The sequence below is a fragment of the Ranitomeya variabilis genome, chromosome 2, assembly GCF_051348905.1.
Source record: "Ranitomeya variabilis isolate aRanVar5 chromosome 2, aRanVar5.hap1, whole genome shotgun sequence".
Classification (NCBI taxonomy): domain Eukaryota; kingdom Metazoa; phylum Chordata; class Amphibia; order Anura; family Dendrobatidae; genus Ranitomeya; species Ranitomeya variabilis.
Genome location: NC_135233.1, coordinates 716,710,334 through 716,737,265, shown reverse-complemented (window position 1 = coordinate 716,737,265; position 26,932 = coordinate 716,710,334). Strand labels below are relative to the sequence as shown.

The 26,932-nt window shown below is 44.4% G+C and overlaps 2 protein-coding genes across 2 annotated transcripts; both read right to left on the bottom strand.

Annotated features, from left to right (window-relative positions):
- Nucleotides 1-12,401: 12,401 nt before the first annotated feature.
- LOC143803930 (uncharacterized) lies at nucleotides 12,402-14,990 on the bottom strand. Its single transcript, XM_077281688.1, has 4 exons — nucleotides 14,834-14,990; nucleotides 13,893-14,021; nucleotides 13,270-13,474; nucleotides 12,402-12,712 (listed from the first exon to the last, which is right to left on the bottom strand). Exons 1-3 carry the CDS (start codon nucleotides 14,988-14,990, stop codon nucleotides 13,305-13,307), a joined length of 456 nt encoding a protein of 151 aa, XP_077137803.1. The 3' UTR covers nucleotides 12,402-12,712; nucleotides 13,270-13,304.
- On the bottom strand, nucleotides 14,964-17,809 carry LOC143809857 (germ cell nuclear acidic protein-like). The gene is made up of 8 exons (XM_077292841.1): nucleotides 17,770-17,809; nucleotides 17,469-17,539; nucleotides 17,252-17,368; nucleotides 16,915-16,960; nucleotides 16,310-16,451; nucleotides 15,873-16,005; nucleotides 15,211-15,418; nucleotides 14,964-15,073 (listed from the first exon to the last, which is right to left on the bottom strand). The coding sequence occupies exons 5-8, from the start codon at nucleotides 16,418-16,420 to the stop codon at nucleotides 14,992-14,994; spliced, it is 534 nt and encodes a 177-aa protein (XP_077148956.1). The 5' UTR covers nucleotides 16,421-16,451; nucleotides 16,915-16,960; nucleotides 17,252-17,368; nucleotides 17,469-17,539; nucleotides 17,770-17,809; the 3' UTR covers nucleotides 14,964-14,991.
- Between the last annotated feature and the right edge of the window lie 9,123 nt (nucleotides 17,810-26,932).

Below are 26,932 nucleotides of genomic sequence, written 5' to 3'. Positions count from 1 at the left end.
GCCTTTTCGGGACAGGCAAAGGCAAAAGCAAACTGCTGGCACGAGAACAGCAAGGCTTAGCCCGAGCACAAATCCCACAAGACTGCACAAAGGAACGCACATCCCGCGACAAGGAAGGCCACCAGAAGGACCTAGCCACCAAATCTCTGGTACCAAAAATCCCAGGATGACCCGCCAACACCGAAGAATGAACCTCGGAAATAACTCTGCTGGTCCATCTATCCGGGACAAACAGTCTCTCTGGTGGACAACGGTCAGGTCTATCCGCCTGAAATTTCTGCAGCACTCGTCGCAAATCTGGGGAAATGGCAGACAAAATCACTCCGTCTCTGAGAATACCAGCCGGCTCAGAAACTCCCGGAGAGTCAGGCACAAAACTCCTAGAAAGTGCATCAGCCTTCACGTTCTTCGAACCAGGCAGGTATGAGACCACAAAGTTGAAACGGGAGAAAAACAGCGACCAACGAGCCTGTCTAGGATTCAGGCGCTTGGCAGATTCGAGGTAAATCAGGTTTTTGTGATCAGTCAACACCACCACACGATGTTTAGCTCCTTCGAGCCAATGTCGCCACTCCTCAAATGCCCACTTCATAGCCAACAACTCCCGATTACCAACATCATAATTCCGCTCGGCAGGCGAAAACTTTCTTGAAAAGAAAGCACATGGCTTCATCACAGAGCCATCAGAGCTTCTCTGCGACAAAACAGCCCCTGCTCCAATCTCAGAAGCATCAACCTCGACCTGGAAGGGGAGAGAGACATCTGGTTGACATAAGACTGGAGCTGAAGAAAACCGGTGCTTCAGTTCCCGAAAGGCCTCCACGGCCGCAGGAGACCAATTAGTCACATCAGAACCCTTCTTGGTCAAATCCGTCAAAGGTTTAACCACGCTAGAAAAATTAGCCATGAAACGACGGTAAAAATTAACAAAACCCAAGAACTTCTGAAGACTCTTAACAGACGTAGGCTGAGTCCAGTCATGAATAGCCTGGACCTTGACTGGGTCCATCTCCACAGTAGAAGGAGAAAAAATAAAACCCAAAAAGGAGACCTTCTGTACTCCGAAGAGGCATTTTGAGCCCTTCACAAATAAAGCATTAGCACGCAGGACCTGAAACACCATCCTGACCTGCTTCACATGGGACTCCCAATCATCAGAAAAAAACAAAATGTCATCCAGATAAACAATCATAAATTTATCCAGATATTCTCGGAAGATGTCATGCATGAAGGACTGAAACACAGAAGGAGCATTAGAGAGTCCAAAAGGCATCACTAAGTACTCAAAATGGCCTTCGGGCGTATTAAATGCTGTTTTCCATTCATCTCCCTGCTTAATGCGCACAAGGTTATACGCACCACGGAGATCTATCTTAGTGAACCAACTGGCCCCCTTAATCCGAGCAAACAAATCAGACAATAGTGGCAAAGGATACTGAAATTTGACTGTGATTTTATTCAGAAGACGATAATCTATACAAGGTCTCAAAGAACCGTCCTTCTTGGCCACAAAAAAAAAATCCTGCACCAAGAGGGGAAGAGGATGGGCGAATATGTCCCTTCTCCAAAGACTCCTTTATATAACTCCGCATCGCGGCATGCTCTGGTATAGACAAATTAAAAAGTCGTCCCTTAGGGAATTTACTACCAGGAATTAAATTTATAGCACAGTCACAATCCCTATGAGGGGGCAGGGCACTGGACCTGGGCTCATCAAATACATCCTGGTAGTCAGACAAAAACTCAGGGACCTCAGAAGGAGTGGAAGAAGCAATAGACACCAATGGAGTATAGCCATGAATTCCCTGACAACCCCAACTTGACACAGACATAGCTTTCCAATCTAAAACTGGATTATGAGCCTGCAGCCATGGCAGACCCAAAACGACAACATCATGCAAATTATGCAGAACGAGAAAGCGAATCACCTCCTGATGTACGGGAGTCATGCACATGGTCATTTGCGTTAAAGGACTCTCAAGTGCATCTTCATGTGGATGACAGTGTTCGTCCAGTAGCCCAGGCTCACAGGCGTATTCCATTTCACCTAAGAAAGAAGGTAGAAAAGGAACTCCAATTACTCATGGTGGATGATGATGTAATTGAAACTGTTTCTGGTCCCACTCCGTGGGTCTCTCCACTTGTGGTAGTTCCAAAACCAAAGAATCCAGAGCAGGTGAGACTGTGTGTTGACATGCGCCTGCCCAACACTGCTATTCAAAGGGAAAGACACATTTCACCCACAATTGATGACATTATTCATTTATTAAATGGAGCAACCGTTTTTTCAAAGCTCGACCTCAATAAGGGCTATCATCAATTAGAATTGAGTCCAGAATCCAGATACTTAACAACATTTTCTACCCATGTGGGTCTCAGAAGATACAAAAGATTGACGTTTGGGGTCTGCTCAGCAGCGGAAATTTTTCAAGATACGATAAGGAGCGTCATTCATCATATTCCAAATGCCTTTAATTACAGTGATGACATACTGGTTTTTGGGAAAACTCAAGCTGAACATAATCGTGCTCTATATGCTATCTTTGAATGTCTGCTCTCTGCTGGACTTACTTTAAACAAAGAAAAATGCAAATTTGATAAAAATTCATTGGAGTTCTATGGTCACATTTTCTCAGCGGAAGGAGTTCGACCTGATCCCAAGAAAGTGGAATCCATCAGAGCAGCTTCAATTCCACAGAATGCCAGTGAAGTGCGCTCTTTTCTTGGAATGGCAAGTTACTGTGCTAGATATATTCCAAATATTTCAACAATCAGCACTCCATTAAGGGAACTCACGAAACAAAATTGCGTTTTTCAATGGTCCCAAGACTGTCAGGCCTCTTTTGAAACAATCAAAAACGAACTCTGCTCAACAACCACCATGGCCTATTTTGATCCAGCTCTTCGAACCGAACTGATTGTGGACGCCAGTCACGTGGGACTGGGTGCAATTTTAGCACAATACAAGGATGACAATCAAAGTCCCCACATCATTTCTTATGCAAGTAAAAGCTTAACAAGCACTGAAAGAAAGTATTCGCAACCTGAAAAAGAAAGCTTGGCAGTCGTCTGGGGATGTGAACACTTTCACTTATTTCTCTATGGCGCTCCCTTCACTATTGTCACAGATCATCAAGCTCTCCTTACAATTTTTGGAAATCCCAGAGCTAAAATGCCGGCACGGATTGAACGATGGGGTCTACGTCTACAGGACTATAATTACAAAATTGTTCACAAACCTGGAAAATACAGCAATTCTGCTGATTATCTCTCAAGACATCCTACGAATGATGATTTACCTGTGCATTCTTCCATTGAAGAATACATCCACTTTGTTGCAGCTCACGCCGTGCCAAAAGCACTTTCTGTTGATCAGTTTGTGAATACAACAACAAGTGACAAGACACTCTGTGCCTTAATACAAATTATCCAAAATAGAAGGTGGCATGAAATTCAAAAGAAAAAATTTCCTGAAGATGGGATTGATCTGAAGGAGTTAAAACTATTTTCAAATGTATGTGAGGAATTATCTGTCACTGAAGACCAACTCATCCTTCGTGGTACCAAACTGGTTGTACCTAAGGCCTTGCGCAACCTAGTCATACAGATAGCACACGAAGGTCATCTAGGAATTGTTGGCACAAAAAAGTTACTCAGAGAAAAAGTGTGGTTCCCAAATATGGATAAATTGGTGGAAGAGAAGATTAGACATTGCTCCACTTGTCAATTAATTACTCCATCATCAACTCTAGAGCCATTACAAATGTCTCCGTTACCCACTGCTGTATGGGAGGAAGTGGCAGTCGACATATATGGACCATTACCAAATGGCCAATACATTCTAGTAACAATTGATGAATATTCTAGATACCCTGTCATTTCATTCATCTCTTCAACGTCTGCTAATAGTGTCATACCAGAACTGGACGACATATTTTCTGCATATGGCATTCCGAGAGTGGTCAAAACAGATAATGGACCTCCATTCAATGGACCTCCATTCAATGGACATGTGTTTGCACAGTTTTCTGAATACTTGGGGTTCAGCCACAGAAAAATCACACCTTGCTGGCTGCAAGCTAATGGAATCGTAGAACGTTTCATGCGCACCATGGGGAAAGGAATCAAGGCAGCTAGTCTGGAGCACACCCCACTGAAACAGTCACTATACAAATTCCTGCGCAATTACCGCAACACGCCACATTCCACCACTAATGCTGCTCCATCTCATCTCATGTTCAGCAGAACTCTTCGTACACGGATCCCTGATGTGACTAGTCATCCCTTACCAAATGACTCTTCAGTGCGATCAACGGATTTCTTTAACAAGCAAGCCATGAAACATTATGCAGGCAGAAGGCGACGGGCACAGCCATGTGCCATCAAAAGAGGTGATATGGTTGTTGTGCGTCAAAAATCAACCAACAAAACCTCAGCTGTATATAGTCCTGCAAAATATAATGTTACTGAGAGAAAAGGCAGTATGGTCACGGCTGAGCAAGACGGACACCATCACTCTAAATTCCTCACATTTTAAAATCATACCGCAGAACAATGGTAATAAATTCCCACCAGTGGAAGATTTGATACCTGATGGTGGAGAGGACCAACAAGAGGTGACTGATCCGTCAACACTGGACACCCCCAGTGAACCCAGACATTACCCTACACGAGAAAGAAGGGCTCCATCGAGACGTATTGAAGAGATATAGTTAAAAAAAGGGGGAATAAGACAATACAGACATATGGTTTTTCTTGGACGTTTTCGTGTTGTTACATTGTCAATATGTGTTTTAGGTTGTTAATATATATATAATGTATACATCAAAAAAAAAAAAAAAAAGGGGGGGGATGATGTAATGTATAAGAATTAGATCTGTCTCTTTAAGAAAGTAAGAGCGGGAGTTGAGTTTAGTTTCAGTTTCAGTTCTAGCCTGAGGAGGAAATGTTATGCTGCTGTTATACTGTGTGCTGGAGGAAAAGAGGAGAAGAATAAAATACAGTTAAAGCTTACTCTCTCTTAAATTCCTTACACCGTGTGGACGCTACAGACATGTTTAAGAAAAATTCACAGGATCATTGCATGGGAGCTAACTAAATGTGTATAGGGCTTAATAATAATATCACTAACATTGGTGACAAAACACACCATTTTGCTGGCATAAACTGAAAAATGCTTTTATGGAATCTGTCAGCAGGTTTTGCAGTGTATCGTAAAAACAGCATGAGGTAGGGACAGAGACCCTGATTCCAGCAATGTGTCACTTAATCTACCCTATCACAGTGTTCAAATGCCAATAATTAGTATGTCACATTATTTTTTTTTACATTTTATAATATTTCATTCTTTCATTCTTTGCTGTTGGGAGTAGGGTTTAAAAATGATGCCGATATGACAACCAGTGTTGAGCGCAAGTGCTCGCTACTCAAGTTTGCATCAAACGTGACATGGTGTCCGATCTCAATTCCAGCTATTTTTGAATTCACAAAGTCAAACTGTGCTCCTTCCGAGCCCTGACCCTGCTGAGTACAGTAGTACTCAGGAGAAATTGCATAACAAATTTTGGGGTTCACTTTATCCTGTTACCTAGTGAAAGTAAAAAATTTGGGGCTAAAGTAACATTTTTGTGAGAAAAAAAAAAATTGTAAAAAATGTTCATTTTTTCCTTGAACATTGTATTAATTCCTGTGAAGCACCTGAAGGGTTAATAAACCTCCTGAACGTGGTTTTCAGGACTTTGAGGAGTGCAGTTTATAATGATGTTAATTTGGGTATTTTCTGTCACATAGGCCCCCAAAGTCACTTCAAATGTGATGTGGTCCCTAAAAAATGGTTTTGTATCTTTTGTTGGAAAAATGAAAAATTGCTGATCAACTTTGAATCTTAATGAGGTAACCACAGTTCATTATCCTGGCTCACAGAGAAGTGCCGGTACGAACACAGCCTCTGTAACCTGTGGTAACCTCAATAACGTCACCGCCTAGCACTGAGGCTGCGCTCACAGCAGCTCACTCTCCCGTGGTTTTCAGCCTGGACAATCCAGGTTGTAAACCGCATATCGCAGACATGGATTATGGCATGGAACATCTTCACTTCGGACAGGTGAGAGATATGGGTAGTTTTTTTTTTTTTTTTACAGGAGACAAGGGCTTCAATGGAATGGGCGTAAGGCAAGTATAATTGTTTATTTTTAAATACATTTGTAAAACGGTGTGTATTTTTATTTCAAATAAAGGACTTTATTCTGGGTGTTTTTTATTTACAATATGACTATGGGGTTAGTAATGGATAAGCATCTTATAGACACCTCTCCATTACTAACTGCTGGGCTTAATGTCACGTGGCAATACAAAGCCATCAAGCCCACAAATTTTACCCCACTTGCCATCGCCACAGTGCAAGTGGGAAGAGCTGGGCAAAGTGACAAAATTGGCACATTTAATAGATGCGCCTTTTCAGGGGTCGCTGTGGGCTGCTATTTTTAGGCAGGGGCCAATATCCATGGCCCCTTAATAAACTCAGAAAACCAGAAGCTAGCTGTCTGCTTTAGCTTGGCTGGTTGTCAAAAATGGGGGGGACCCCACTGTGGTTTGTTTGTAATTATTTATTTTAATAATTAAAGAAAAGTGTTCTTGATAACTGGCCATGATAAAGCTGAAGGTTGCAGCCTGCAGCTGTCAGTTTTGCCTGCACAGATAATCAAAAATAGAACCCCTAGTCATTTTTTTCTTATTAATTTATTTATTTATAGCGCAGGCACTGTCTGATGAATACTCCCATCAGCGGTGCCTACTCTCGCTGTTATCAGAGACAACAAACATAGGCTGATGGGAGTACTGCCAATCAGAGGAAGTATTTGCCACGCTGTCTTCCAGAGGACAGCATGGCAAACAATGGATCTTTGGGGCCCCCATTCACCTGAATGGGGTCTGGGTTCAGGTAATGTTCTGATACCCGAACTGAACTTTTTTAAAATGTTCTGCTGAACCCGAACATCCAGGGGTTTGCCCTTCATTAGTCACAATCTCTCAATGCAAGTCTATGAGAACCAGAACGAGGCTCTAATACACTTGTATTGAAAAGTGACCTCTGGCGCGCTCCATTAAAATCACTGGAGCTGCAGGCAGGTCTCTTGTCACCGCAGACGAAACACAAGAAAATGGGCAGATGAGTATGAGACAGGGGGCAAGGGACTTACATTTAAAGCAGCACTCCACCGATGCAAAAAAAGACAACTAAACGCTGGAGTGGTGCTTTAACACCAGTGATTGGAACAGCTGTTTAACCTATATAAAGATGGACTAAACCTATATCCTTTAACCCAAAAAATCAAAGTTAAGAATTTTAAGAATCATCAAAATATAAAAAAAAGGAAGTGCGACTTATTTTTCATACCAACATTTCAACACACGTTAACTTTTCTCCACATTTTTCAGTCCATTATAAAGTAAAATAAATGGTGGCATCCAAAATTACTACTCCTGCCCTGCAATGCCAGCCTGTACCCCTGACCCTCAATGCCAGGCTATGCCTTTGTCCCTGATCCCCAATGCCAGCCTGTGCCCCTGATGCCCAATGCCAGACTGTGCCCCTGACTCTCAATGCCAGGCTATGCCTGTACCCGACCCTCAATGCCAACCTGTGCCCCTGACCCTCAATGCCAAGCTATGCCTGTGCCCCTGACCCCCAATGCCAGTCTGTGCCCCTGACCCTTAATGCCAGGCTATGCCTGTGCCCCTGACCCCCAATGCCAGCCTGTGCCCCTGACCCTCAATGCCACATTACGTCTGTGCCCCTGATCCCCAATGCCAGCCTGTGCCCCTGGCCCTCAATGTCAGCCTGTGCCCCTGACCCTCAATGCCAGGCTATGCCTGTGCCCCTGATCCCCAATGCCAGGCTGTGCCCCTGACCCTCAATGCCACGCTATGCCTGTGCCCCTGATCCCCAATGCTAGCCTGTGCCCCTGGACTTCAATGTCAGCCTGTACCCCTGACCCTCAATGCCAGGCTGTGCCCCTGCTCCCCAATGCCAGCCTGTGCCCCTGACCCTCAATGCCACGCTATGCCTGTGCCCCTGATCCCCATTGCCAGCCTGTGCCTCTGACCCTCAATGCCACGTTATGCCTGTGCCCCTGATCCCCATTGCCAGCCTATGCCCCTTAGCCTTAATACCAGCATATACCTCTGCCCAGCATTGCCAGCCTGTGCCCCGAAGCCTTAATGCCAGCATATACCTCTGCCCAGCATTGCCAGCCTGTGCAATTTACTTTCAATGTAAAACTATGCTTCTGTTCTACAATGCCAGCCTGTGTTCCTGCCCCAACATGCTGTGTCACCTACCCAACAACGACCTGTACCCCTGCTCTGAAAAAGACAAGAACAGCGAATTGTATTGTAGAGGGTGAGAAACTAAGTCATAGCGAAAGGAGAGGAAACCAGAAGGAGTTCTGTCCTGCAAAAGGCTGCCTCCTGTCTGAGGCGCAGGATCCGGTAGCCGGAACACCGAGGGAGTAATCATCTCCAAGCCTTGCTCCAGAGACCGGCAGGACAGGTAATTCCACGTTACCTGCCCGACCCACACCCAGGAGGCACTGTGGCAATTTGTGGGGGCTGGGGCATGCTAGAGTCCCTGTAAAAAGCCTCAGGCCACCAGTCGTACGGGTTTGTCCTATCCTTACCATCAGGGGGACAGAGAAAGAGACATAACATCTAGAACACCAACATGAGGACCTTACCGAGACGCTCAGCAGGAAGGTACTACAACATCCAGGCGCTAGAGGAAGGCTACTTATTTCCACCTGGATAAGGGGACTCTGGATTTGCCTTCAGACCGGCCGGACTCTGCCTACCCTGTGGTCCGTACCCTGGACTGTGGATGCTGAAGCCATCAGTAAAAAGGTAAAGAGACTGCAACCTTGTGTCCTTGTTCTTCACTGCGCCTCACACCATACACCATCTATACCTCTGGGAAGCCCTGGGGATACACTTCACCTGTGGGAAGGTATACCATCTAGCTGCCATTACATCACCCCAGCGGACCCCTAAGCAGCGTTGGTCACCCAGGTGGCATCACGAACATTATCCCTTTAAAGACCTTTCCCCCATTTATCAACGGACGTCCCTAGGGCCACAGACCGGGTCAGCCACCGTGACATCCCCCTTGAGAACCGAAGGACCTGGTACCGAGTACCCCACTGTCCTACGGGGGCGCTCCACATGCACAGCTCCGTTGACCCTCTGTCCTCCTCAGACCACTGTCTGGAACTGACTGAGCAAAGCTCAGCCAGCAACTATCTCCTTTTCCCTACAGACTATCAGTTATATATATATATATATATATATATATATATATATATATATATATATATATATATATATATATATATGGGGGGGTGACCTAATAAATAGGAGCAGAAGCTCCCCCTGGTGGTCCGGAGTATGAAATGTGTGGCATGCTTGTGATACCTGGATGCAGTTATCCTTTCTTGCCTCAAAACCTAGCATCACTCTCCTAGGGAGGAAAGCGACACTACTGCGATGACCAGGACCCTGGAGCGCCGCACATGCGCAGATTGAGATCTCGCCTCAATGAAGGTCTTTAGATATTTAATTGTGCCGAGATCTCAGTCTGCGCATGTATCACCATTTTACTGAAGACCACTGTCACATTAATCTAGACAAGCGCCACGCGCAGCGAGAATGGCGCCAGTGCAAGCTTTCAAACAGGAGGCAGGTCACTCACACAGCAGTAACCTGTCCCACAAACACCAGAGGCCGGTGGAGGGCCTGGTTTAGGAGCCTCTACCCTCAGTCCTGCCCCCATGACTTAAAGCTAATTACATCAAAACTTCAACTGCTGATTAAGGAACAACCATCATACAAATTTCTTCACTATAAGTATCTATTTACCCTGTGTAATAACGCCATTATAGTGATGCCTTTACTTTAACATGCAAAATCACGCTGATGGGTTATTGGTAAACAGTAAAAAAGGCAGCCAAGGTCATATTCTGTTCCTGAATGCATTTCTAAATGATAGAGCATCTTTCATCATTGATTTGTGAAAGGAAATTAATTGCACAATCTTATTGTTATTTTCTGATAATGAAAGAATGCGCCAAGCTCAAACAATACGAGAATTTTTTTCTGTAGATCTTAGACTGTGTTCATACGTGGCATTTTTGCTGCATTCTTTGTACAGCAGGCAAAACCTGCTCTCTTGGCTGTAAAGAAGCTGTTTACAAAAAGTAGGTTTTGCTGCGTTTTTATTGCTGCGTTTTTGTTGTCTCTTGTGCATGTTGATAAAGTTTAGTGGCCCCCAAAAAAGCATGATTTAAATTCCTTAGGCTTTTGCACCAAAAACCCTGAAAAAACTGATATCTGTGTTTTTGCTGTGTTTTTGCACTTACCCATTGTTTTATATGGGTGAAAATACGCTGAAAGAAGTGACATGCTGCAGTTTTCAAAAGCGCAGCAGTTTTCCATATTCAGGAAAAAAAAAATCGATGTGTGTGTTTTGAAATCTCATAGACTGTGCTGGTAGTGTAAAAGGCAGCTTAAAATGTACATTAAAAAAATGCAGCAAAGAACGCAACGCGTGAACATAGCCTTAGTCATTACAAGAAATATAAAAGACACATTGCATAATGCTGCTCCATAGGAATCATTCACTTGTTATTGAATTTTGACTACATTGTTGCTGATTTTCCTAATGTGGTCCAACAGCGTGTTTCTAGGGTGAGTGCATTCAGTCAATGATGATGAAGATAATCTTGGAAATGTTCAATCTGCTATACACAAGAAATCTTCCTAATATCTCTCTTCCTGCCATTTACAGAAGCAATATAAGCTGCTGAAGTTCCACAATGAAAGTGATGTTTGCTGAATTAATTACTGCTTGGAATGCATTGGAGCGCCCGATAGGGCCGTGGGGTGCTTGGCCTGGGTCCAACGGTTCTTAAGGCGGTTGTCTTGGCAGCAGTGACCAGTCCGTGGCCCTGGGCGTCCAATAAAAGTGAATTAAAGGGGAAAAATAAAGTTTACAGGGGGTGTGTTCGTGACTCCACCCATGGTGCGCGGCAATAAGGAGATGGCCATCTGTGGTTCAGGTCCACCGGGGCAGTTGGTGACGCAACAGAGATGTTACAGCTCTCCACGGGTAGAGCTAGGCCCCGGGGCAGTTAAGGAATTAAAGTCAATGATGGTAAATGTTGTTGTGCAGGACACGTGATGCAGTAAATAATTCTGAGGACACCGCAGGGTGCAGTTTCCACACTTTACTCACAGTTATTAGATGCAGTCCCCAGCCGGGCGCTGTGTCCTTCAGGCCTGTGGTCCAGCCAACTCTCAGGTAATTTGGGGTTTACTTTCCCGAGACTCCCTTTCTTATGTTCCTTCCCTGGTCGTCTCTCTATGGCATAAATTCCCTGCCTAACAGTCCCTATATTATATTAAACACAGGAGCAGATCTTAAGTGAATACTTTTGGTTTGGCCTCCCATTGAATTTTATGGGGATCGGGTACATTCGGCGAACTGCTTGGCAAACATGTCGGTGAACAACTAAACGTTCAGGAAATGAACCTGAATCGAACCTTAAAGGGTTCGCTCATCTCTATCCGCCAGGCCAGTCCGACCCTGTCTAGGAAAAGGTCTTGTATTGTTTGTGTCCTGCGGAAGAAGTCTGTTTTCACAAAGGGTTCAAAGTCTTTCCTAGATAATTTTGTCCATTGACATTTGAATGAAAAGAAACACTCACACTGTGACCCATCCATATTGTCTCTTGCACTATCCCTCTTTCTGTAAGCGCCCCTAAAAATTGAAAAAGATCACACTCCACAATGGTCCAGCTCCAAGTTTGAGGCATGAATAGTTAAAATCTATTATTTATTGGTTGTAACTTGTGATTAAAACCTGATCATACACTGAATACATTGTGCACCGTATCATCATGTTTTAATTGAAACCAATAAATAATGGATTCTAACTATTGATGTCAAACTTGAAGCTGGACCAGGTGAGCTGGTCTCCTTTTTCAATAGAAGTTCCACAACCCCTCAGTCTACAGAAAAATTCCCCCCAAACTGCAGTCTACAGTAAAGGCAACAGACCTCCGATGACTATGGCCTGAATAGGTGATAACTCCTTTTTACCAAAATACCTTATTAGTTAAAAAGAAAAAGGAAACAAGCTCCCTTTGTGATTATTCATGACTTAGTTGTCAGATTATCCAATAGGTTTCCTTTTATTTTTCTCACTTACGAGGCAGTGCCAGAGATAGTGGCAGGCAGGTTCTGCATCTCGGCAATCTGAAGTTCCTGAGGATGGCCAGCAGATATAGGAGTAGATAATGAGGAGATGAGGAATACATACTGTATATTCTTTGTTTTTATTTGGGGTCGGGGTGAGGAAGAAGAATGTATTTTTTATATAATTTTTGCTAATTTTATTTTTTTCCTCTTACAACCTTTTCTCAGCACACTCTTCCTCCTCTTGTTCAGTAGGCCAATGGTTGGTATAAATAGATGCTCTTCCAGGCTTTATGATGACTCTTGCAGACAACTCTCCATTAGGATGTACATTCACAGGAGTCGTAGGCATAGTCTCCGATAGGAGAAGTCATGTTGTCCACCAAGTACGTAGCCTTCAGAATAGCATGTAGGCCGTGAGCAGGATGTTTAATTTTGGAAGAAGAGGTGCATCCTTGGTCGTATTCTGTGAATGTGGATAATAAGAATGACTTTTTAAAACAAAAATACACTTATTTTATAGCGTAAGGATATAACTTTATGAATATGATCATGTTTGCAGTCCCATGTCAACTGAGTGATTACAGAAAATGTCTTTTGCTCAATTGATATTTCTCTTAATACTGGCTTTAATCTTAATCTGTCATTCAGCCTGATGCTGTGAGTCCATAAGACAATGTTTCCATAGGATCTGTGTTTCCTGACGTGTACTGGACTATATGCTGACGCTGGTAGGATGGCTTTTACGCTTTTTTTTAATTAAAAGCGGTGTTTACTAAGTACTTTATTATTTATATGCTGTATTGCCTTTACTTATTTACTAACAGCAGGGTATATCTTCACTTTGTTTCTATCTTAAGAATAGACAATAGACAGAAAAGAGCAGGAATATCAGTTATTAGTGGAAGGGCATGGATTATTAGTGAGATATTAGATCCTTGTCTTTAGTGAACTCTTGGTGTCAGAATATAAATGTCATTAATATATACTTTATAATTATATGAAAATAAAATATCTTCTTACCTGTTTTCACAACTTGCATACACGTTATTGTGCATTCAGTTGTCATCAATTGTATGATACATGCTCACTGGTGGAAGCCCAGGGTGAACATGGGTGACCTTCTGAGTGTAGGACATCCACAGTGGACCATGTCCATCATTTTGCACTCTGAAAATGCCAGCAGGCGGCATGGCACATTTCTGTGCTAATGTGTCTGTAAGGCACTCTAAAGATAGAAAATACACAATATTAGTTGTAAAGATACTTTACATCCTAAGTGCCAACCTGCTAGGCCATATTATAGGGAAGGCTGAAGAGACATTTTCCCTGGAGCTTTGGAGTTTTCGTCAAGTATATGATGTAAAGTAACTCCATCACCCAGGATGACTCCTCTGATCTATTGACCCAGCAGTTTCTAGTTACACCCCTGGCAGTCACTTATTATATGTAGTGTATCCACTGCTCACCTCTGGAACACGGAAAAAAGGCTTTTCAATGGTTTGGTTAACAACATATAACCGAGCATGTGTGTTTCTCCAGCTTGGAAGCTACAAAAGTTGCAGTAACTTTAGTCCTGCCTTAACAATCTGTTACTTCTATGAAAATGTTATATTTTTGCAAAATAATTGCCATGTGAAACTTACCTACGGAGTCACTGACTTTTTCTGACCGCTCATCCTGGGAAATCGATCCTTTTCCTGATAGATATGGATGCAATGGGCTCATGTTGCCCTCAGTCTTTTGGTCCACGATATTTGTATGGAAGCAGGAACCTAAACATGAGAAATGAAGAATCAAAATGTATTAAATCTGTTGTTCCATCAACAACAGTAGACAAGCAGTTCCTTCTAGGACACTACAAAATTGAGGAATAACTTGTGGCTACTGGTCCTAAAGACTCTGTTGGGCACCAGGGCCTGGGGTGACTGCTGCTACCCTGCTACCTCTACACCTCTATAACTGCATTTATATAGAGGGATAGTAAAGGGTATTGATGATTTTTTATGTGATAGTTTACATGAAGAGCTACAGATAGCAGAACATAGATGAGGATGTACAACCCGGGGATTGTAATATTTTACCTTGTTCTCAAACACGGTTCGGTTGTAGAGCTTGAACAGCCATGTAACCAGCTCATGTTCTATCTCCAGGAAATCCATCATGGAAGGAGATGTGGATGATGTAATATCTTTTAGGAAACAGCCATGGATGTTATACAAGGTCTGCAAATAATGGAAGCTCGTATAGTAAGCCGTGGATAATGTCTCATTCTGACTGCCTGTTTGCGGTTGTCTAGACATCTATTGTCTATCTGTGGTTTCCTTTCCCTCAACTGTCCATGTCCTATGGGTTCAATCTATATGCTGCACCGATGTCTGTTGTCCGTGTGCCCACCCCGACCTTGGGCTTGGAGGATCCACCTCAACTGGTGAGTCTAACACTAATCTTAATCTGCCATCCTTTCTAATGCTGTGAGTTTATAAAACAGTGTTTCTGTAGGATATATGTTTCCTGATGTACTGGACACTGACCATTGCATAAATGTTGTTCATATTGTTACTATACAATAAACATGTATACTTACATGGGATAATGGAAGCAATAAATTGCTTCTGATTGGTAGTCCAGCCCTGATTATGTTTCTGCAGGTTTTGGTGGATTTTTCCAGATTTAGGTCTTATTTCTGGAATGCAGGTCTCCCTGAGATGTAGATGGTCCTCCCAGAGGTAGGTGGTATTCATCTTAGATGTTTTCCATAAGAAGTTTGCCTCCACATTTTCGGCAATATTCCTTCTCTTTACAGACCTTAGAGAAACGTCCGACTCTAAGGAGACAGAAAGAACATGGATTAGCAGACAAGAAAGGGCAGGAATATCAGTTACTAGAGATGATGTCCGGGTATCAGAATATTGCATTAATGTAGTTTCTTTATAATTATATAAAAATAAAATATTTCCTTACCTGCGTCCACAACCTGCGCACACATAGTTGTACTTGTACTTGATGTCAAAAGTGTGATAGACGCTCACAGGTGGTAACTCTGGGTGGACACGTGCGGCCTGTTCGGTGTACGACACCCAGAATGGACCATGTCCATCAACTTGTACGCCATTTAAATGCCAGCAAGCGGCATGGCACATTTCGTGCAGTAATGTGTCTCTAAGGCGCTCTAAAGTTAGAAATTACACAGTTACTATAAGTTATAAAGATACTTCACATCACAAGTGCCAACCTGCTGGGCCATATTATCGGGAAAGCTTCAGAAACCTTTGCCCTGGAGCTTTGGAGATTTCCCCAACTAAAGGATCTGAAGGATCTCCATCACCCAGGCTGACTTTTCTGATTCATCGACCCAGTCATTTCTAGTTACAAGCCTGGAAGTTACTATTTATGTGTATTTTATACATTGTTCACCTTCGGACCCCCCACACTTAGGGAAAAAGGAGCCATGGAAGGTTTTTCAATTATCCTATCCAGTTAAGAGTCTACAGCCATGTGTGTGTGTCTGTGTTTCTCTGGTTTGCAAGCTATGAAAGTTTCAGTAACTTCAGTCTGGCCCTAACAACCTGTTATTTCTATCACAATGTCAATTTTTTGCTATATGATGGTCATATCAGACTTACCTGCAGAGTCGCACACTTTCTCTGACAGTTGAATTATGGAGTATAGATCTCCATCCAGAAAGGTGTTACGGCAGTTTCCAGCTGATACCCTGAGTCTCTTACTCCACTTTATTTCTATGTTTGACTCAGGAAGCTAAAGATGAGGAATGAAGAAATAAAATACTTTATATCTGTAATTCAATGAAAAACAGCGAAAAATACAGTCCCTTCTAAGACACTACAAAAGGGAGGTATAACTTGTGACTACTGGTCCTAAAGCCTCCCGTAGCCACGGGGTCCCGGGGTGAGTGCTACCTCCTCCACACCAGTATCACTGTGCATTTACATGGAGGAATAGTAAAAGTTATAGATGATTTATTACACAGACGTTTACATGAAGAGTTACAGATAGCAGAATATAGATGAGGATGTACGACCCGAGGATTGTAATACTTTACCTTGCTCTCAAACACGGTGCTGTTGAAGATCTTGAACAGCCATGTAACCAGCTCATATTTGGTGTTCTGGAAGTCCTGCACATACGGAGATGCCGGAGATGTGAGGTCCATTAAGACCCAGCCCTGAGTGGCACAAATAGGCCTAGAAGTATAGAAGATCATACATGAAGCCTTGGGTCATAACTCAGGACATACAGAACATTTACCTATTCATTCCTTTCCCCTACAATTTAGAAGGGATTTCCCAATTAAGAATCGAGTCACCCCAATGGTAGAAGGTCAGGGGCACATATACAGCAGGGGCATCCAGCAACAAGCTACGAGTCCGGGCAGGTGGAAGTATCAGCACGGAGATAAATCTCCCGAAAATGTCAATGCAAGAATATAATATATTGCTATGTGAGCGGAGCTGGAACGTCTCATTGGGAGCCAGGAGTTCTATAGGGCAGAGAGGAGGATTAACTACACCCTGACATGGATTGGGGTGTAAAGCAAGGAGATGTGGGAGTGTTGGATTTTGTGAACTGAGCTGATGGCTGAGGATGTCCACCAGTAGGCTGCACCACTTTTTAGTTTATAGGATACCATAACTTTATGTAACTTACTGCTCCTCTGAGGTGGATCTCTCCAGGCATCCTGATGATTCTGTATCTGGAAGGAAACATGGAGCAGTGAAAATCTTTTCAACTTTGGTCATTTTTACATTAGGGCATCTACGTAATATTCGTATACAGTTTAGCTAAATTTGCCACCCTTGATTTAAAGGGAGTGAAAAGGCAGCAGATATTCGGGGCCATTACTCCTTTTTACTCTAGAGTGCCAGGACTGTGACCACTTTTTGGCTATCCGGCCAAGGTGCCCTGTCTATTGTTAGATTATATTTATGGGAAATATGTGCAATCTTTATAAATTGTGATATAATCCATAGTTTTGGACTCTGACCAGTGACAGGAGATGATGGTGTTATTATATTGTAGTCTCCATCGCTGAGAATATAAATCTGTGGAGATCCACATTGCTCAGGGGCGTCATCAGCCTCGATGTCAGAAGTCCTGAGTCCTGTGAATAACATAGAACAGCGCAGAAAATGGATTAATGGACTGTGTCAGACACCAGAAATCTAGGTTGTGTCTAGAAAACACAGCTAATTAGTCCTTACTTTTGGGAGATGATGTCTCCTCCCCACTAAGATAGTCATCGTCATCAGACACAACAATGACGTTGAAGTCACTGTGAAAAGAAATAAAGAAATTGAAATTAATGGGGAAAATTCTAATATTAAAACTACATGAAATTAAGGATGAAATTATTAATATAAATGGATCAGATGAAGTAATTCACAGCCCAGGAACCATCAGGGTCTTAAATGAAGCCACGATGAAGGACACTGATTGTCCCCAATAGAAATATCTCCCAATGGAACCTGAGCTCAGAGATGGAGAAGATGAGATTCATCCTACCTGTAAATGCCATTGCTGACTGACGGAAAAGTTGTTATTACACCTGAGGAAGTGAAAAAAAGATGATATGTTAGACGGTTATTGTAGGTAACAGCAATAAGTGATAATTAAAGGGATCTTTCAGGATGTGAAGATTGGTTGCAATACTTAGGGTACCGTTACACAAAACGATTTACCAACGATCACGACCAGCGATACGACCTGGCCGTGATCGTTGGTAAGTCGTTGTGTGGTCGCTGGAGAGCTATCACACAGACAGCTCTCCAGCGACCAACGATGCCATAAAGTAAAAGCAGAGCACAGCGGTGACGTCACCGCTGTGCTCTGCGTTTACTTTACGGCCGGCAGTCAGTCAGTGCGGGAAGCAGACGGCGAGGGAACTGACGGACACCGGAATGTAAGTATGTTCTGTTTTTTTTTTTTTACATTTACGATGGTAACCAGGGTAAACATTGGGTTACTAAGTGCGGCCCTGCACTTAGTAACCCGATGTTTACCCTGGTTACAAGCGGTTACAAGCGAACGCATCGCTGGATCGGTGTAACACACACCGATCCAGCGATGACAGCGGGAGATCCAGCGACGAAATAAAGTTCCAAACGATCTGCTACGACGTACAATTCTCAGCGGGGTCCCTGATCGCTGCTGCGTGTCAGACACAGCGATATCGTATGGATATCGCTGGAACGTCACGGATCGTGCCGTCGTAGCGACCAAAGTGCCACTGTGAGACGGTACCCTTAGGATAGGCTCATAATGATTAGTGTGGGTCTTATCAAAACAATGAAGGAGTCGCAGTGCCCCTGGAAACCTAATCATTGCCCCCTTCATTGTTTGTAACCCAGTCCCATTGGGTGAGCTGCAGTACCAGAATCGGCTGCCCAAGAGATCAAGCCTGAGCTTACAATGAAGGATGTTTTCCAGGATCCGATGCCCGTTGGTCAAACACTGACAGCTTTTACTAAGAATAGGCCATTCACGTTTAAGTTACACACAAGACATTAAAAACAAAACAAAACAAAAAAAAAGTATAGAAGCTGCAAACCCTATAATCCCGGGCAAAGCTGTTCTTATAAACCCATTATTGTGAGGGCACATTTCAGCAGATTACATTGTATCGGGGTCAGTACCTGGGTCTGCAGATGTTACCCCAGTATCAAAGCCAGCTTCCTGTTGGTCCGGAAGTCTTGGTCTTTTTGGGTGATGGGACTAGAAAAAGAGAAGAAATATAAGACCCCCAATGTCACATAAATCATCAGAAACATCAGTAAGGGTGTAAAAATAACACAAGGGCACATGAGGTAACGAATGCGGGGTGCGGGGGGCATGTTATTCTTCTATTAATACTAATAATGATAGAGACGGTCTAGTAAGATGGATATAAACTCTTTTGTGATTTTCTAAGGTCAAAGCTCATTTACCCAATACCCAAACAGGACTATTACTCTCCATTATCAGTTAGTAAGGAGCCAACAATCAGCAATGTTATGTATTCTAACACATAAATCATTGGCCATAAATGAGTTATATATAAGAATAATGCAGAGAAGTGACGGCTCACCTGATGGAAATCCTCATCGCTGCTGTTCTCTGAATCAGACAGAACACATGTTCGCTTTTTATTCGCCATTTTATAACTCTCACAAAACCACAATCCACTCTCTCCAACGCCTTCAACAACCCTCAACGGAATTACGCGTTACACGGCATCTAGAACTGTCCGGTAACTGTGACATCACTGTAGTGACTCCATCAGCTCTGCACCATCGTCACTGTGACCTCAGCACATATACAATTATAGGCAGCTATGTACTGTATGTATAGACAGGAGGCTGCACGAATATCCCCGATAATTATCCTAATCACATGGGGTAATAATGGTGGGGTTATTCTCAATAAAGTCTGTTTGTAAAAAGAGTTGTTGTCTATTGGTGAAAATAGATTTCCCCCTTTTATTTTCCTCCCTTCTCTCCCCTTGTTCCTCATTTTATCATTGCTTTTATAAGTTTGTATGTCTGCTTCCTAAATCTTTTCTCGCTGTTTAGCTTTTTCTGTAACTTAAAAAATTACAGTTTTATAAAAAAATGGCCCAGATTTATCAAATAAGACCAATATTCTTCTATAAGAAACCGAGGCTTACAGGACTGTGGGACAAGTACATATGTAGTGATGTATGGTGCCAATTACATATGGAGCATCTTATGGGGCCAATTATATATTGAGCAGTATATGGGGCCAATTACATATGGAGCAGTATATGGGGGCAATAATATATGGAGCAGTATATGGGGACAATTACATATGGAGCAGTATATAGTGCCAATTACATATGGAGCAGTATATGGGACCTATTAAATATGGAGGAGTATATGAGGTCATTTACATATGGAGCAGTATATAGTGCCAATTACATATGGAGCAGTATAAGGGGCCAATTACATATGGAGCAGTATAAGGGGCCAATTACATATGGAGCAGTATATGGGGCCAATTACATATGGAGCAGTATATGGGGACAATAATATATGGAGCAGTATATGGGGACAATTACATATGGAGCAGTATATAGTGCCAATTACATATGGAGCAGTATATGGGACCTATTAAATATGGAGGAGTATATGAGGTCATTTACATATGGAGCAGTATATAGTGCCAATTACATATGGAGCAGTATAAGGGGCCAATTACATATGGAGCAGTATATGGCACCAATTACATATGGAGCAGTATAAGGGGCCAATTACATATGGAGCAGTATATGGGACCAATTACATATGGACCAGTGTATGGGGACAATTACATATGGACCAGTGTATGGTGACAATTACATATGCAGCAGCATATGGGGCCAATAATATATGGAGCAGTATATGCGGCTAATTATATAAGGAGCAGTATATGGGCTAATTACATATGGAGCAGTATATGGGGACAATTTTATATGGATTATCTTATGGGGTCAATTATGTATGGAGTATCTTATGGGGTCAATTACATATGGAGCAGTATATTGGACCAATTACATACAGTATGGAGCATTATAAGGGGCCAGTTACATATGGAGCAGAATATTGAACCAATTACATATGGAGCATTATAAGGGGCCAATTACATATGGAGCAGTATATTGGACCAATTATATATGGAACAATTTAGGGGGCCAATTATATATGGAGAAGTATATGGTGCCAGTTATGAATGGTGCAGTATATGGGACCAATAGTATATGGGGCCAATTACATATGGAGAATCTTATGGGGCCAATTACAGTATATATGGAGTATAATATGGAGCCAATTACATATGGAGCATCTTATGGGGCCAATTATATATGGAGAAGTACAGTACAGACCAAAAGTTTGGACACACCTCATATAAAGATTTTTCTGTATTTTCAGGACTATGAAAAAATTGTACATTCACACTGAAGGCATCAAAACTATGAATTAACACATGTAGAATTATATACTTAACAAAAAAGTGTGAAACAACTGAAAATATGTCTTATATTCTAGGTTCCTCAAAGTAGCCACCTTTTGCTTTGATGACTGCTTTGCACACTCTTGGCATTCTCTTGATGAGCTTCAAGAGGTAGTCACCGGGAAAGGTTTTCACTTCACAGGTGTGCCCTGTCAGGGTTAATAAGTGGGATTTCTTGCCTTATAAATGGGGTTGGAACCATCAGTTGTGTTGTGCAGAAGTCTGGTTGATACACAGCTGATAGTCCTACTGAATAGACTATTAGAATTTGCATTATGGCATGAAAAAAGCAGCTAAGTAAAGAAAAACGAGTGGCCATCTTTACTTTAAGAAATGAAGGTCAGTCAGTCCGAAAAATTGGGCAAACTTTAAAAGTGTCCCCAAGTGGAGTGGAAAAAACCATCAAGCGCTACAAAGAAACTGGCTCACATGAGTACCGCCCCAGGAAAGGAAGACCAAGAGTCACCTCTGCTTCTGAGGATAAGTTTATCCGAGTCACCAGCCCCAGAAATCGCAGGTTAACAGCAGCTCAGATTAGAGACCAGGTCAATGCCACACAAAGTTCTAGCAGCAGACACATCTCTACAACAACTGTTAAGAGGAGACTTTGTGCAGCAGGCCTTCATGGTAAAATAACTGCTAGGAAACCACTGCTAAGGACAGGTGCAGCGCCCCAGAGTCCTGGTCGTTGCAGTACTGTGGCTCCGCCGCTAAGGGGGGCTATGGTACGTCTGATGGCACTGAAGGAGTTCATCTGACCAGGTATCACATACACCAATACATTTCACAGTCTGGCCTCCAGGGGGAGCTAAGGGTACTATTCATTAGGCCACTCCTCACAGTCTGGTAAAACTGGGGGTTAGGCAGGAAGTTAGAGAGAACGCTGACTGGGTTGGAACCAGGCAACACCTTGTGGCAGAGGGTGTTGTAAGGGAAGATTCGGTAGGGTCCCTGTCAGGGGTGGGATCCTGACAGAGGCCTGGCATTCAGAGAGAAAGCTACGGGACCGCACCTGCACTTCATAGCGGCGGTGCCCTAAGAAAGGACAAGAAGCAAGATTTATTGTGCTGAGTGAGAAACGAGATCAACGCAACAGGGAGAAATACCAGTAGGAGTCGTGCTGTTAGACCGAGGCAACATCCTACTGAGGCGTAAATAACCGGTGGCCGGAACGCCGAGGAAGTACAGAGCTCTAAGCATTACTTCAAACCAACGGCAGGACAGAGAGCTATAGGCTGGCTGTCTCACCTACATCACCTACGCAGACATAGGGGGCAACCTTTGGAGAGGGGCGACTCTAGGGTCCCGGAAGAGCTCCGAGCCTTCCCGTCATACGGGTGCGTCCTACCATAAAATCTGGGGGACGAGAATAAGAAGAACATCAGAATTGAGTTGTTGTGAGGGAACACGAGGAACAGACACAACAGTTGTGGGGACTATCCCGTAAGCACAGCAGGGGAGGACCACAACACACAAGCGCTAGAAGGAAGGCACAGATTTCCACCTGCAACGGGAACTCTGGAGGTGCCATCGGACCGGCCGGACTTGCGCAGCCCGGTTAACCGTATTCCGGACTGAGGACCCAGAAGCCTTCAGTAAAGAGGTAAAGAGACTGCAACCTTGTGTCCTCGTTATTAACTGTGACCGGCACTACACCGCACCACTACCACCATCCACATCTATTATTGTACGCCCCTCAGCAGGGTCACGGACCGGGTCTAGCCACCGTGACAACCCCAGAGCAGAGACTCAGAGGCCCGGTACCAGGTACCCCTCGGCCCTGCGGCCGTGGGGGCGCTGCACAGGCAACAAGCGGAAGAGACTTGTTTGGGCTAAAGAACACAAGGAATGGACATTAGACCAGTGGAAATCTGTGCTTTGGTCTGATGAGTCCAAATTTGAGATCTTTGGTTCCAACCACCGTGTCTTTGTGCGAATCAGAAAAGGTGAGCGGATGGACCCTACATGCCTGGTTCCCACCATGAAGCATGGAGGAGGAGGTGTGATGGTGTGGGAGTGCTTTGCTGGTGACACTGTTGGGGATTTATTCAAAATTGAAGGCATACTGAACCACTATGGCTACCAGAGCATCTTGCAGCGGCATGCTATTCCATCCGGTTTGCGTTTAGTTGGACCATCATTTATTTTTCTACAGGACAATGACCCCAAACACACCTCCAGGCTGTGTAAGGGCTATTTGACCAAGAAGGAGAGTGATGGGGTGCTACGCCAGATGACCTGGCCTCCACAGTCACCAGACCTGAACCCAATCGAGATGGTTTGGGGTGAACTGGACCGCAGAGTGAAGGCAAAAGGGCCAACAAGTGCTAAGCATCTCTGGGAACTCCTTGAAGATTGTTGGAAGACCATTCCTGGTGACTACCTCTTGAAGCTCATCAAGAGAATGCCAAGAGTGTGCAAAGCAGTCATCAAAGCAAAAGGTGACTATTTTGAAGAACCTAGAATATAAGACATAATTTCAGTTGTTTCAGACTTTTTTGTTAAGTATATAATTCCACATATTTTAATTCATAGTTTTGATGCCTTCAGTGTGAATGTATAATTTTCATAGTCATGAAAATACAGACAAATCTTTAAATGAGGTGTGTCCAAACTTTTGGTCTGTACTGTATATGGGGCCAATTACATATGGACCAGTATATGGGGACAATCACATATGGAGCAGTATATGGGGCCAATTACATATGGACCAGTGTATGGGGACAATTATAAATGGAGTAGGATATGGGGCCAATAGTATATTGTCAATCAAAGGTAAAGGATTCGGAGGTGGGACACATGACGAATCCTCTCTGGACAGAGAGGAGCCCTGGGATGCCCTGGTCCTCTGGCTGGGACGGCTGCTGCTCCTACCACTTGAATGGCTGCGTTCCTTGTCTCCATGCTGATGCTGAGCAAATCGTTTTGGTCCATCTTCATCTCATGCGATGATCTGGCTTCAGCAGCTACCTGCTCCGCTCCTTGACTTTATGAAGTGGCAGCCAGCGCCATCTTGTGGGGCCTCCCTTCCAGTTCCAATGATTGCCCTCCCCCTCCCGGCAAAATCCAGCCAGACACGCTCCTCATTCCAAAATAGCATCCGGCATTGCATAGGGTGCCGTCTCTTGCTTCCGACACACCTTCTTGACGTCACTCGGGGGCGCCTACCAGCATGCCTTGTGGCACCGCCATCTTGCCCATGTTGTAGGCGGTACCCAGAAGATGCCCCAGCCGCTCAACCATGCTGATATCAGCTGGGAGCCAGCTCAGGGAGTGCAGCAGGGGGAAGGCGGCATGGCGGACCAAGCCAGGATAGACCAACTATGCCGCCTGTGCCCCCTCATACACTGAGCCCCTGGGGGACTCATGGACAGCATTTTCAGAACCGGAAGGCCAGCACAACAGGTACGAGACCTGTTCTTCAGACGACGGGACGGGCCTGGGACCTTTCCTTTCACCCATTAGAGGTGACCGTCTTTTTCAGTATGGGAATCCCATCAAGGCCAGGAACCCAACTGAAGTGGGGGAGATTTACCACCTTTTTATTTCAGTAGGTTCCAGTCCTGGGTGGGCGGATCCCTCTCTCTCTCTCAGGTGTGCTGTCATGAGTGAGGGGAAAATAAGCAATTTTCCTATCCTGGTGAGCCTGTGGCCACTCCTGGGAGAAAAATCTTCCATTGCAGACAAACGGCGAAAGGGCAAAAAGGAACAAAACTTACCCTTCAGAGGAGGCTGGTGAAGTATGGACTGAGGAAGGAGGTAGCTCATCCCTCCAGTTGCCTCCTGAATAATTTGGTCCAACTTGGAGCCAAATAGACGCGAACCCTGGAAAGGCAAGCTGGTAAGTGACTTTTTTGAAGATAAGTCCACCTGCCACGCCTTAAGCTAAATAGTCCATTGGATGGCCACAATATTGCTGGACGTCTGAGCTGCACATGAAGCGGCGTCCAGGGAGGTGGATACCATGTACTTCCCTGCATGAGGAAACAGGTCCTCGAGGTCAGCCAATTCCTCCGTTCGGACTCCAGAAAGAATTCCCTGATGGAGTTGTTTAGCCCATGCAGCTATGGACTTTGACACCCAGGTGGTGGCAAGGGCAGGGCACAATGTAGAAGCGGCCACTTCAAAGGCAAACTTAGCAAAAGACTCTATGATCCTGTCATTGGAGTCCATGAAGGATGCACCCGTTGTAAGTGGGACGACCGTGTTGGTGGACAGTCTGGAAACTGGAGGGTCCACAGTTTGAGAAGTGGTCCAGTTCGCCGTGAGCTCAGGGGGAAGGGATATAGGACGCTGAGGCACTTCTCTCTTTGGAAGCATCTGGTCGGGTTTTCCCATTCCGTAGAAAAAACCTTCTCAAATTCTCTGTGTGTGGCAAAGACCTTAGGAGCTGGTCTCGACCATCTAAACGAAACCACCTGTTCTGCGGGTTCCGTAGCGGTATCAGTGAAGTTAAAGGTCTAATTTACCACCATAATGAGGCTTTGGACCATGTCTCTCATATTAGAGGCCTGGTCAGAATCCAGGTCCGAGTCATCCTGCAATAGTCCTTCCGAAAACGCCTCGCCTGACTCTGGGAGGAGCACCGGGAAGAAGCAGTCTGCCGGGAAAGACAATAGAGAGAGACAGAGTGCGAGGAGGACCTAGAACATTGCTCCTGCTTGGATCTCTTACGACTCATGTTGGCAGGCACAGCCGGTAAGTTCTGCAATCCACTAGCAACAGCGGAAGCAGGAAGGTGCAACCTGTCAAGAGCATACACCAGGGTCTGTGAAACCTTGATGAGGTCTGCCACAGATTGTGGCAGAGGAAGCCCACACTGGGATAGGGCTCCACTCTCTCCTGGGGCAGTAGGGGACGCCTGAGTAGCAGGAATGGGGGGGCTGCTGCAGTAATGACAGAAGGGAGAGGACTGACCTGAAGGAAGTTTGCATTTACATGAAGAGCAGACAGTGTCTGACAAGAGCAGACGAAGAAGAGCAAGCAGGAGGACGAGAGCACTCTCCTTTAGGATTAGGCATGATAACAAGCAGACCCACTAACTAATGCTAGAAGGTTAAGGGAAAGAAAGATATATGCTGAGGAGAGTGTCAGTTTGTAGAGCAGAGCTACTCACAAGAAGATGCAGGAACTGTCTGGTTACAGACTGTAGAGGGAGCTCCAGGACAGTTGCAGGAGTAAATGCAGATCTTCCTGCAGAGAAAAACCACCTTCCAGGTTCCAATACCGGCAAATGGTGACTGCAGGGAGGAAGAGGAGGACCCACAGTGTGAAAAGCGTGCAGAGATTCTGCTACACTGGAGGAAGCGCGTGCAGAAGAACTTGCATGATAAGCTTGGAAAAAAGGGGCAGAGCTAACCGTGGGAGCTCCAAGAAGGGGGCGGAGATAACCGCAGGAGCTCCGAAAGGGGGTGGGGCTATTAAGATGAGGGGGCCTGTCTACAACAGGCGGAAAAAGCACACCAGATGATGGTGGGAAGAAGGGCGGAGCTAGCTGCTGAGACTATGCCGTGCTGAATTTTGGGACTAAAGAGGAAGACACTCACCGATAAAGCAGGGGAGGGTGGCGTGGAAGCCCCAAAGTTAACGGTACCGTAACCCTTCGTCCCCATTCCCTGATCCGCTGCTCGTCACCAGTGCCTGCCCTAAATAAAATAAGGGAAAGCTAGATCTTCCTCTA

Excerpts from the sequence above, each read along its gene's own strand:
- LOC143803930 (XM_077281688.1), bottom strand. The coding sequence starts at position 14,990 with ATGAATACCACCTACCTCTGGGAGGACCATCTACATCTCAGGGAGACC. Across the intron at positions 14,022-14,833 it reads TATTGCTTCCATTATCCCAT|GTTCCTGCTTCCATACAAAT; the intron begins GTAAGTATACAT and ends TCTCATGTTTAG. Across the intron at positions 13,475-13,892 it reads AAAAGTCAGTGACTCCGTAG|AGTGCCTTACAGACACATTA; the intron begins GTAAGTTTCACA and ends TTCTATCTTTAG.
- LOC143809857 (XM_077292841.1), bottom strand. The coding sequence starts at position 16,420 with ATGGACCTCACATCTCCGGCATCTCCGTATGTGCAGGACTTCCAGAAC. Across the intron at positions 16,006-16,309 it reads GCACCGTGTTTGAGAGCAAG|CTTCCTGAGTCAAACATAGA; the intron begins GTAAAGTATTAC and ends CCTCATCTTTAG. Across the intron at positions 15,419-15,872 it reads GAAAGTGTGCGACTCTGCAG|AGCGCCTTAGAGACACATTA; the intron begins GTAAGTCTGATA and ends TTCTAACTTTAG.